Source organism: Cervus elaphus, chromosome 1 (genome assembly GCF_910594005.1).
Source record: "Cervus elaphus chromosome 1, mCerEla1.1, whole genome shotgun sequence".
NCBI lineage: Eukaryota > Metazoa > Chordata > Mammalia > Artiodactyla > Cervidae > Cervus > Cervus elaphus.
In genome coordinates, this window is record NC_057815.1 from 43,349,180 (window position 1) to 43,360,483 (window position 11,304).

Here is an 11,304-nt window from a genome sequence, read left to right on the forward strand (position 1 = left end):
TCTGGTGAGTGCAGTTACTCTTGCTTACTCTTACCTTGAGCTCAGGAGAGCAGGAGTACCCCCGATTCCAGGATGGGGCGGGGTAGTTAAAGATCCCGCCCATTTCCCACCCAGGAACCTCCTCCCCGTTCCGCTCCTCCTCCCACCGTCTTCCAGAGCTGGAGTTCCCGGCTCCCTAAGCCCCGCCCCGCGCGGGTGCGGCTCCTTTAAGGCAGGGTGGGGGCGGGGGGCCGGCCGTGTTGTCAGTGTCAGCTCTGCGCACGCAGCCCTCCGGGAGCCGGTGCCGGCCCGTGAGCCACAGCGTCTCTGCAGACAAGTCTCCGCCCGGGTCCGGCGGGGCCCCCGCCGTGGGAGGAGTCGGGCGCTGGCCGGCGACTAACCCGGTCGCACTGGTGGATCAGCCGAGGAGGGCCCCGGACTACGGAGAGAGGGACTCCGGCGTCGCGACCCCCCCAGGAACCTCCTCCCCTCGATCTGTGGCACCCACTAGTCCCGGGCACCCAACCCCGGAGAGCCCCCAATCCCGCGCGCCCAGCCCCGGGGGAGCCCGCCCCCGCCCCACGGCCCGCTCGGGCCATGCTCCCCCGGGGCAGCGGCTGAGCCTGAGCTGGAACCGGGACCGGAGCCCGCGCGGAGCATGGATCCGGGTTGGGGGCAACGGGACGTGGGCTGGGCAGCCCTGCTGATCCTCTTCGCCGCCTCACTGCTCACGGTGTTGGGCTGGCTGCTGCAGTATGCCCGGGGCTTGTGGCTGGCGCGGGCCCGCGGGGGCCGGGGCCAGAGACCCGCCTTCGCTGCCGAGCCCGCCGGCTCCCTGCGGGAGCTGGGCGTGTGGCGCTCGCTGCTGAGGCTAAGGGCGACACGGGCCGGCGCACCCGAGGAGCCAGGCGTCCGGGGCCTTCTGGCATCTCTCTTCGCCTTCAAGTCTTTCCGGGAGAACTGGCAGCGGGCTTGGGTGCGAGCGCTGAACGAGCAGGCCTGCAGGGATGGGGTGAGTTGGACAGGACCTAGATGGTCCCCCCACTCTGCCTTTTTTTTTTTTTTTTTAGAGGAAGGACTGCTCAGGCCAGGAGGACCATATGGGGGTGGGGATCAACTGAGGAACCCCATGGCATCTCTTCCCCTCTGGGGTCAGAGAGAAGGGTTCAGGTGTGACTGGGCGTTGTGGAAATCCAGCTATATCCCAAATTTTCTATTCCTGTGGTCTAGGTACTCTCTGGCTTCACACCGGTGCACAACTTGCTGTTCTCATAGCAACACTAATCCCTGTGCCCCAGGGCACTTCCGCCTAGCCTGGGTGCTAGTTGTGTGTGTGGAGGGGGGTGAGTGGGGGGAGAGCAGGGCTGGCAGGCGTAGAAAAGAGACAGGTGCACCTGTGAAAGAATCTGCCTGGTCCTCTTGCCACCACACCCAGTCAGCACTTCATGCACCAGATCCCTGGTGTGACCAGGCAGGTCCCCGAGAAGCCTGAATCCCACCCACCCCCAATCCCTCAGTAATTTCATGGCTCCAGTCTAACACATCCTTCTTCATGCTCCCTGCCATGTCTGTGTGGAAGGAAAGGTGTTCAGGTGGAAAGGAGATTGACAATCCATAGCTCTCCCAGCATATGAGCCTAGAGCAGTCCCTTGAGGGTCAGTCACAAACCAGCCCAGCCTACTTCCTCCCATTGCACCACCAACAGCTGGCCTCCCAGGAAGTGGGGCAGGAAGCATGGTCATAAGACTGAGGTGGGAGTGGGAAGTGGAGACCTCCTTGTCTTGGGGTCCCCACTCATCTTGGCCTTCACAGCCTATGAACCGCCTTGCTCAGAGGGTTCTCCATTTCCAGCCACCACTAGTTGGAGGGCTTCACTCAACTAGCTGCCCAGATGCCTGGAAACAGAAGTAGACACACAAAAAATTGCTCTTCCTCCTTCACCCAGCTGACCAGAAAGCCAGATGGCATCTGTCAGTCTGCACCATGAACTCAGTCTTCCACCCAGCTCTCCCTGGACCTTGTCCCTCTGTCAGGACTGACTCCCCACGATAGCTGACTCAGCTGGACATTAGCCTCCCTTGGAGGGGGTGGGGAGATTGGGGTTCTAACCATCCATCTCCCTTGGCCTGACCTTCAGACAAGACTGCTACAGTAGCAGAGAAGTTGGCTTTCCCCAGTTTGCCAGGCAAATGAGCCCTATAGATTTGTTTCTGTCTGTGCTCAGGCTGTGCCCCCTCCTCACTTCTTCCCATCCTGCTCCCTGGATGGGGCTGCAGCAGTTTGCTTCCACTGCTGTGGAAGAATTAGGAAGCTCTTACAACACCTAAGCTAAGCAGCTTTCTGCTCCCTAATGCCACCTTACTCTCTGCCTTGAGGAATTAGCCAGGTCCCTGGCCCCTGAGCCCTCTGAGCTTGCTTTTCTTCCCAGTTCCTCTGGTAAACTTCCCCAAGGCCATGCTGAGCTAGTCTTCATCTCCAAGAATATGGGTAGAGTCATACTCCTGTGCCTCCACATCCCATTTAGCTGGAAGAAGGCTTAGTTCTTATCTTGAATAAGTGGCCCTACTGCTTTCACCCTTGGCTCAGCTGTGCCTCTTCCCGTCCAGCTAGGATATATAGGTGGCACCAACACCTTTATTACTGTTATTTTTTTCTATGCACACCTTTCTTCAGGGGTAGGGAAGAGGTGGGGGAAGAAGGAAGGCTCCTGGCATTCAAGGAGGAATCTAGGGTCTTCAGCTCAAGGTGATCTGGTCTCTGAGGTGGTCTAGCTCCCCAGGTCTGCCTCACAGCTGCAGACCCCTAAAGAGGTGGGATTCAAAAGAAACACTTCCTGTCCTAAAGCCCTGAGCCAAGGAGGGGCCAGAAGCCAGCCTGCAGCTGAGGCCTCTGCAGTGCCAGGGCCTAGCCAGCAACTGATTAGGTCAGCCCTGCGGGGGCAGCTCCAGAGACCTGATCCTATGTCCACATTCCTCCCCCAGAGCTCCATCCAAATCGCCTTTGAGGAGGTGCCCCAACTCCCACCCAAAGCCAGCATTAGTCATGTGACCTGTGTAGACCAATCAGAGCGCACCATGGTAAGGGTCTGATGGGTACTGCCTTCTTTAGGACTGGGGTGGGGGCTGATCCTGAGTTCCCTTTAGTTTGAGGGTTCTAACCTGAAGTCTGTGAATGCCTTAGGAATCCCAGAATTGACTTCAGGAGGTTGGAGAATCCCATTGAAGTTACAGGCAAAATGTAGTACTTGTGTGCATATCTGCATTTTTTTGGAGGAGTCTGAATTTTATCATTCTTTTATGGATTTATGACTACCCCAGGGGCTTGCCTGGTGGCTCAGTGGTAAAGAATATGCCTGTAATGCAGGAGACTCAGGTTTGATCCCTGGGTTGGGAAGATCCCCTTAGAGAAGGAAATGGCAACCCACTCTAGTATTCTTGCCTGGGAAATCCCATGGACAGAGGGGCCTGGCGGGTTACAGTCTTTGGGGTCACAAAAGAGTCACAAAAGAGTTGGACCCCCCAAAAAGTGATTCCCAAGGGAAACTGGAGAGGGGTCTGCTGACCCACTCTTAGGCAGGACAGGGCAGGGCCGAGTTGAGCATCCTTCCTCCATGCCTAACCCTCCTTGCCTCCGTGCCTCGGCTGTCTCAGGTGCTGCACTGCCAGCTCTCTGCTGAGGAGGTGATGTTCCCAGTCTCTGTGACCCAGCAGTCCCCCGCTGCCGTCTCCATGGAGACCTACCACGTCACTCTGACACTGCCACCAACACAGGTGGAGGGGGTGTGGGAAACTGAGTTGGGCAGGGGGTGGGAGGTTCAGTTGCCTCTGCCTTTTTTGTTTGGTTCCTCTCTAAGATGGAATTTGGGAAGAGAGGGTCCTAGGGGGTTGGAGGAGTGGGGCAAGTCAACCCAGTCCCTTTGTCCCCAGTTGGAAGTCAACCTGGAGGAAATCCCTGGCGAAGGCCTGCTTGTATCCTGGGCCTTCACCGATCGCCCAGATCTCAGCCTGACGGTGCTTCCCAAGCTGCAGGCCAGGGAGGTAAGGGGGAAGGGCTGGAGAGAAGAGACAGAACAGGGAGGGGGAGGCAGAGCTGAGGGCCTCACCTCCTTGTTCCCCTCCCCGCAGAGAGGTGAGGAGCAAGTAGAGCTTTCTACTATTGAGGAGCTGATTGAGGATGCCATAGTCAGCACCCAGCCAGCTATGATGGTCAACCTTAGGGCTTGCTCTGCCCCTGGGGGCCTGGTGAGTAGGCACTCCAAGCAAATAGTTTGTGTGCATGTTGTCTCCAGTGTACTGTGTTGGGATTCTTGCAGCTCTTTTTACCTCCTCCTGCTCTTAGGTTCCCAGTGAGAAGCCACCCACAGCGCCCCAGGCCCAGCCATCCATCCCCAGACCTATCCGGTTATTCCTAAGGCAGCTTCGAGCATCTCACCTGGGAGGTGAGCTGGAAGGTGAGAGCCAGAAGCTTCTGGTGGGCTACCAAGGCTGTGGCTGCAGGTGTTCCTGGCCCCTCTGCCCAGGGTATGACCTCTCTACTACTCAATGGCCTCTCAGCTTGGATATGAGCATTTTTATGTTTCTGGTTCCTCACAGGCACTGGGGAAGTGTGCTGTGTAGCTGAGCTTGACAACCCCATGCAACAGAAGTGGACCAAGCCCACGAGGGCTGGGCCTGAGGTGGAGTGGAGCGAGGACTTGACACTGTAAGGAGTGACTCCCCAGCCCCCACCCCTGCTCCCACGGGTGAACTGAGATCAAGTCCTTCCAGCAGAGCCCTGACATGAATCAGCTGTTTTCAGGTCTTAATTTTTGGTGTGAGCCTCTATTGTATGCCAGGCCCTGGCCTAGTTCCAAGGGCTACAGACATGACCAAGATGCACCTACCTCAACCCTGAGTTGATCACCGGCTCAAAGCAGAGACAGATGTATGTCAAGAAGATGGTATAAGTGCTCCAGTCCAGGTTTATGAAAAGTGCCATGGGAGTGCTTAGGTGAGGGTGCTTAATTCCATAGAAATAAAGATCAGAGTAGGCTTCATAGAGGAAGTGGCATTTAAACCACACCTTTGAACAAAAGTAGGATTTCAACGGAGTGTGAGAGACCAAGGGTTCATGGCAGAGGGAACAACTTGAGTAAAAGAAAGAGAGGGTGATTCAACATAGAAACTAGAAAGGCAGGAACCTGGAAGATCTGAATGCCCAGCTGAGGAGTATGGTCCCTGCTCAGCCCCATCCCATTTTCTAAGGAAGAGTCTGTCTTTGGAAGCATATTGGAACACTTGTTCCATCTTATTTACATCCATCTCTCTCTGCCTCTGGGCTTCCCAGGTGGCTCAGTGGTAAAGAATCTGTCTGCCAATGCAGGAGATGCAGGTTTGATCTCTAGGTTTCGAAGATCCCCTGGAGGAGGGAATGGCAACTCACTCGTTTTCTTGCCTGGGAAGTCCCATGGACAGAGGAGCCTGGTGGGCTATATTCCATGGGGTCGCAAAGAGTTAAACACAACTGAGCATACATGCACGCACTCTCTGCCTCTGGCCTGTGATCAACTCAAGGGTGGATTCAGTTTGCTAATCTTCCCCCTCCCTGCCCCACCTCTTGTTGGCCACAGGGATCTGGGCCCCCAGAGCCGGGAGCTGATCCTCAAAGTGCTGAGGAGTAGCAGCTGTGGAGACAGTGAGTATGGGGCAGGAAGGAGCACCTCTGGGTGGGTGCTGAGTGGGGCCGCCTGGTCATGGACCCAACTCACAGTGCCACCCCTTTCCCCAGCTGAACTCCTGGGCCAGGCCACACTGTCTGTGGCCTCCCCTTCCAGACCACTGTCCCGAAGACAGGTATGCCCACTCACCCCTGGGCCCGGGAAAGCCCTGGGGCAGGCAGCCACCATGGCAATAGAGGTGAGAAGCTGCCCCTGGGGGGGAGATGGGAAGATCCGGGGGAAGGCCAGTCCTGAGGCCCTGCCTCTTTCCTCTTCCCCCCTTGGCAGCTTCAGTATGAGGAGGGTTCCCCCCGGAACCTGGGCACTTCCACCCCCTCGACTCCACGCCCCAGCATCACACCTACCAAGAAGATTGAGCTGGACCGGACCATCATGCCGGATGGCACCATTGTCACCACGGTCACCACTGTCCAGTCCCGGCCCCGGGTAGATGGCAAGTTAGGTAAAGAGGAGGAGCCTGGGAGCCCAGCTCTAGCCAGGGGCCCTGGACTGCAGATCCATGGCAGGACAGGGAGAGGGCAAAGAAAGCCCTAATTCCAACTCCCTCTGTTTTCTGACCACATCTTCCATATCGCCTATGCCTCTCTCAAACTTTCCCTTGAAAGTGAAAGTTAAGTCGCTCAGTCGTGTCCGATTCTTTGCCACTCCATGGACTGTAGCCTACCAGGCTCCTCAGTCCATGGAATTTTCCAGGCAAGAATACTGGAGTGGGTTGCCATTTCCTTCTCCAGGGGATCTTCCTGACCCAGGGATAGAACCCAAGTCTCCCGCATTGCAGGCAGATGCTTTACCATCTGAGCCACCAGGGAAGCCCTAAACTTTCCCGTACATCTGTCCATTTCCCTAACTAGCCCTCTCCCCTTTAAGCCTGGACCTACCAGCCCCCACGACAGTACTCATACTTCCACCTCCCCAAGTTCCCCTCTTTCTTTTCACACGTCTGTCTTCTTCCCTTTTCCCAGCCCCAGCTGCCTAATTGCCCCTCCCTCACCCCTCAACCTGTAGCAGCCCGAGGGAGCCTCCAACAAACCCAGTGACCTCAGCGGCAATTCTCCTACTCCCAGGGCTTCTCCATGACATTTCTCCCAGCTCTACGGGTCCCATGGCATTTCCCCTACTTCTACTGGACCTCTATGCCATCTCGGCACACTCTCAGTATTTTCTTGCCCTTGATGGGCCCCCTGGCTCTTTCCCACACTCCTATTGGTTCCTGTGGTATCTTTTTGTCCCCAAGGCATCTTCTTAGTCACCCCTGTGATTAATCATGCCTTAGCCATGAGTCAGCCAAAGTCTGCCTCTCAATAAAGACAGTAGGGGGTGGGGACCACTCTAAAGCACCTCCCAGCTCACTGACCCTCCCCCACCCACCAGACTCCCCCTCCCGCTCCCCGTCCAAGGTGGAGGTGACCGAGAAGACGACGACTGTGCTGAGTGAGAGTGGTGGCCCCAGCAGCACGTCCCACAGCAGCAGCCGTGAGTAGGGAATTGGGAAGTGTGAGTGGTGGTTGACACCGGAGTCCCAGAGTCAAAAACCACTTTGGGTGGGGCACAGGAGTTCAAAGTCCAAGAAGGAGCTGGGGAGGAGTCAGGTTGCCCGTCTTCTGTATCCGTCATCCAGCAGGGGAGAGCCACCTTTCCAACGGCCTGGACCCTGTAGCAGAGACAGCCATTCGCCAGCTGACTGAACCCAGTGGGCGGGCAGCCAAGAAGACACCCACCAAGCGTAGCACACTTATCATCTCGGGTGTTTCCAAGGTAACAGGGCTCCAGGGAAAGGAGGTGGGCTTGGGAGAAAGCCCTCATGGGTCACTGTTGCCCATTAAAACTTGTCCTTCTTGCCAGGTGCCCATCGCTCAGGATGAGTTGGCACTGTCCCTGGGCTATGCGGCATCCTTGGACGCCTCAATACAGGATGATGCAGGGCCCAGTGAAGGTCCCTCCTCACCTCCCTCAGACCCCCCAGCCATGTCCCCAGGACCCCTAGATGCCCTTTCCAGTCCCACGAGTGTCCAGGAAGCAGATGAGACAACACGTTCGGACATTTCTGAGAGGCCCTCTGTGGATGATGTTGAGTCGGAAACAGGGTCTACTGGTGCCCTGGAAACCCGCAGTCTCAAGGATCACAAAGGTGGGGTGACATTGACAGCCTCTCCTTTTTTAAAAAATGTACTTGTTTATTGTGGGGTTATGCTGGGTCTTGGTTGCCGCACACAGGCTTTCTCTAGTTTCAGACAGGGAGGCTACTCCTTGTTGCAGTGTGTGGCCTTCTCATTGCACTGGCTTCTCTTATTGTTGAGCACAGGCTCTAGGCGTGCAGGCTTCAGTAGCTGCGGCTCCCAGCCACTAGAGCTCCGGCTCAGTGGTTGTGGTCCACAGGCTTAGTTGCTCCAAGGCATGTGGAATCTTCCTGGACCAGGGCTCGAACTTATGTCCCTTGCACTGGCAGGCAAATTCTTAACCACTGTGCCACCAGGGAAGCCCCCACCCCCACCTCTCTTTGATGCCCAGTTTCATCACCTGGGTCCCACTGGACACTTAGGGACATGGGAGCCTTGGGCCAGTCGCCTCCTTCCTCCTCCAACAGATCATCAGAGTTCCCAGCCTGTTTCAGCCACGCCAGAGTAGAGACTGGGGACTTGCTGCCTTGGGTCTTGGCTTGGATCTAACAGGCGTGGGTAATAAGAAGAGACGCAAAAGTACTTCCCTTTTTAAAAAAACCTCCTTTTTTCTCTCTTCCTGGATCTAAGGGCATATCTTCCTTCCCTTATTCTTTTCTTCCCCCTTTCCTTTCATTCCATACTCTCTCCGCTATAAGAAATCCTTCCCTAGGCCAACCCTAGGAGTGTCCCTGTAGCAGTGACACAGTCGGTGCATACCTGTGGTATTTCTAATTTATAAGGTTGTAGGACTTGCCCCAAATATCCTTCTCCCTCTGCCAGTGCATCTTTAACTATTTTAACTATCTATGATTTATGTCTTTAACTATTTATGATTTAAGCCTGCATCACTTCTTGGGATAATGAGGGTCCTAAGTCCAAAGCCTGCTGTGTAAGCACCTTTCTCATTATATTGGTCTTGAATTTACCCCTTTAAAGTTTTCCAGACACACCGCTCCTTGCTCACATCCTGGAATCTAGTCAACAAGTCAAGGTCAACCCACTTTGTCCCTTCGTGATTTTATAGGCTTTTAGGAACACCTCTGCTCAGCTTTTTTCTTTCTGTAGTAAAGAGGCCCAACTGTCAGTCTGCCCTCACAGAGTAGCCCAGCCCTGGGACATTCCTCCTCAGGAGTGCACACAGAACCCCACGAGCGCCGCCATGTTTTTCGCAGGAAGGAGGGCGGGCATGTTTTTTCTGTTCCATGCCTTGGCCCCCTTCATGCTCTTCCATGCTCTGCTCCCCACCTCGCCCCTCAGCCTCCCCTCTCCCCCCACAGTGAGCTTCCTGCGCAGCGGCACGAAGCTCATCTTCCGCCGGAGGCCACGTCAGAAGGAAGCTGGTCTGAGCCAATCACACGATGACCTCTCCAACACGGCGACCACACCCAGCGTCCGAAAGAAGGCTGGCAGCTTTTCTCGGCGTCTTATCAAGCGCTTTTCCTTCAAATCCAAACCCAAGGCCAATGGCAACCCCAGCCCTCAGCTCTGAGGGCCCTGTTCACCCTCTGAGCTAGGAGAGAGCGGGAGTCCTCTCAGCCCTTTCCCCACGTTCCCTTCCATTCCCCTCCCTGGATTCCCAACAGCCTGGGCCAGGGAAGCCCCCTGAGTTCCGGGAAGCCCTATCCACCCTGGGCTGTGGGGCCAGCTGGAAGGGTACTTGCAACGGGAAGCGTGTGAGAAGTGGACACCCGTTGCCAAGGACGTAGAAGAGGGAGTGGGTGGCTGGGAGCAAGAGGAGGCTCAGTCCTGACACCTGTGGGCATTCCTCAGACCCCTTTGCCTGCTGTTGACACCCACCCCCTCAGAGGAGTCCCAGGGTGCTCAGCTCCTCAGATGATCCTTCCTCCCTTATTTATTCTCTTTTCTATTTATATGTGTGGTCCCGGACCCTCAGTGAACAGTTGATAGAGGGCATCTCTCCTGGTGACCCTTCTCTCCTGTCCCAGGAGGGTTGGCAATTCCCTTTGGGATGGGGCTCCCACACCTCCCTCAGGTCCCCACCCTGACCAGCACCAGTGTCTGCCTCTGAGGACATTGGCAGCTCATAGAATGCCGGGCCGGTGCCCGGGATGGGGGGCAGGTACTCCCCACTCCCTGCCTCCCCTTCTGCTCCTCATCCTTCCCTCCCCCTTTATTACCTTTTTTGTACTTGATGCCTTCTCTGTGAGCAGTGGCTCTGTTGGAAGGAGGGAGCCAGGAGCCTGCTGGGAAGTCTTCCCCAGAGAGATGGCTTTAGGAGTTTTATTTACAGACTGTGTGATGATGGAGCAAGAGCAGGGTTGCCCCTCTGTGCAGTGGGAGATGATGATGTCCATTGCTGTGTGATGGCTTGGAATTTAATTTATTAAAGTCAAACTGGAGTTTATAAACTGGATAAATGATCATCCTTTGAAAGGCAAATGGGTAGTGAGGCTGTGGTGTCAATCTAGTGGGAGGATCAGAGACAGACCCAGGTGGGGTAGGTGACACATACATTGGGTCTGTGAAGTTCTTGCAGAGAGGGAGGGACATGTGGAGAAAGGATGGGAGCACAGTGTCTTTGAAAGGTCAAGTTGTAGTGGTAATTTCAATCAGGAAGAAAAAAAGCCCTTCAGCTAGTATGGGCATCTTCATTCCCCTTCCTTGAACAGGCTGCTCCTCCTGGAATATAGGAGAGTCTGGAGTAGAGCCTCTGGATCTAAGTCCCAATTCCACACATAATTATCTGCGTGACCTTGGACAAATTATGTAACTTCAGAGTACCTCAGTTTTCTCATCTGTGGAGTGGGGACTGTGATGATAGTAGCTATCCTTTGGTTGTGGGTGAGAAGTAAATGAGTAAAGTGTTTAGAACTTGGCTGGCATACAGTCAGCACTGAATAAGGGTGAGCTGTTGCCTCAGAAGAGACAGATTGGAAGGGTGAAGTCATACTCGTAAGGGTTTCATCATAATAAAAAGTCTTTCACTCCTAAATGTGGGCAAGTTTCAGGGGATTATGGGTACTAGAAAATTCGAGGATCCTGGTTCCTGTTCTCCCAGACCTTACTCAGGACTTGAAGCAGATAAGCTGCTGCAGGGTGTCAGAGCACTGAACCAGGGACAGAAAACCTGGGTGTACCACAGACCTTGCAAGTGACCTTGAGAAGTCCACTTCTCCTTTCTGGACCTCAGCTTCCTCATCTCTAAAGTGAAGGGTGAAGAAAAAAATAAAGTGAAGGGTGGCCAAGATAATCTTCCAGGTCACTCCAGCCTTGACATTTTGACTAACCTATATCACAGAGGCTTTAGGGTACCTGACTTTGGGGAGTCAGCTTGGAGTTGTTAATATTCCCCCATGTTCCCGTCCATACAGGCCACAGAATACAGAACATTTTGAAAGGGTGGCAGAATATGGATATTTGGTTCATTTGTACAGAGTGAAAGTGAAAGCTGCTCAGTCGTGTCCAACTCTTTGTGACTCCATGGACTAT

The 11,304-nt window shown here is 54.9% G+C and overlaps 1 protein-coding gene across 2 annotated transcripts; it reads left to right on the top strand.

Annotated features, from left to right (window-relative positions):
* The first annotated feature begins 212 nt into the window (after window positions 1–212).
* Window positions 213–10,219, top strand: C2CD2L (C2CD2 like). Of its 2 annotated transcripts, none has more exons than XM_043900790.1 (14): window positions 213–991; window positions 2,961–3,056; window positions 3,630–3,749; window positions 3,906–4,016; window positions 4,104–4,220; window positions 4,318–4,429; window positions 4,572–4,680; window positions 5,588–5,652; window positions 5,746–5,873; window positions 5,963–6,137; window positions 7,067–7,168; window positions 7,314–7,450; window positions 7,538–7,823; window positions 9,132–10,219. In XM_043900790.1, the coding sequence occupies exons 1-14, from the start codon at window positions 638–640 to the stop codon at window positions 9,341–9,343; spliced, it is 2,124 nt and encodes a 707-aa protein (XP_043756725.1). In that variant the 5' UTR covers window positions 213–637; the 3' UTR covers window positions 9,344–10,219. The 2 variants fall into 2 exon arrangements, with proteins under 2 accessions (XP_043756725.1, XP_043756731.1); XM_043900796.1 differs by having other exon boundaries at window positions 7,317–7,450.
* The last annotated feature ends 1,085 nt before the right edge of the window (window positions 10,220–11,304 follow it).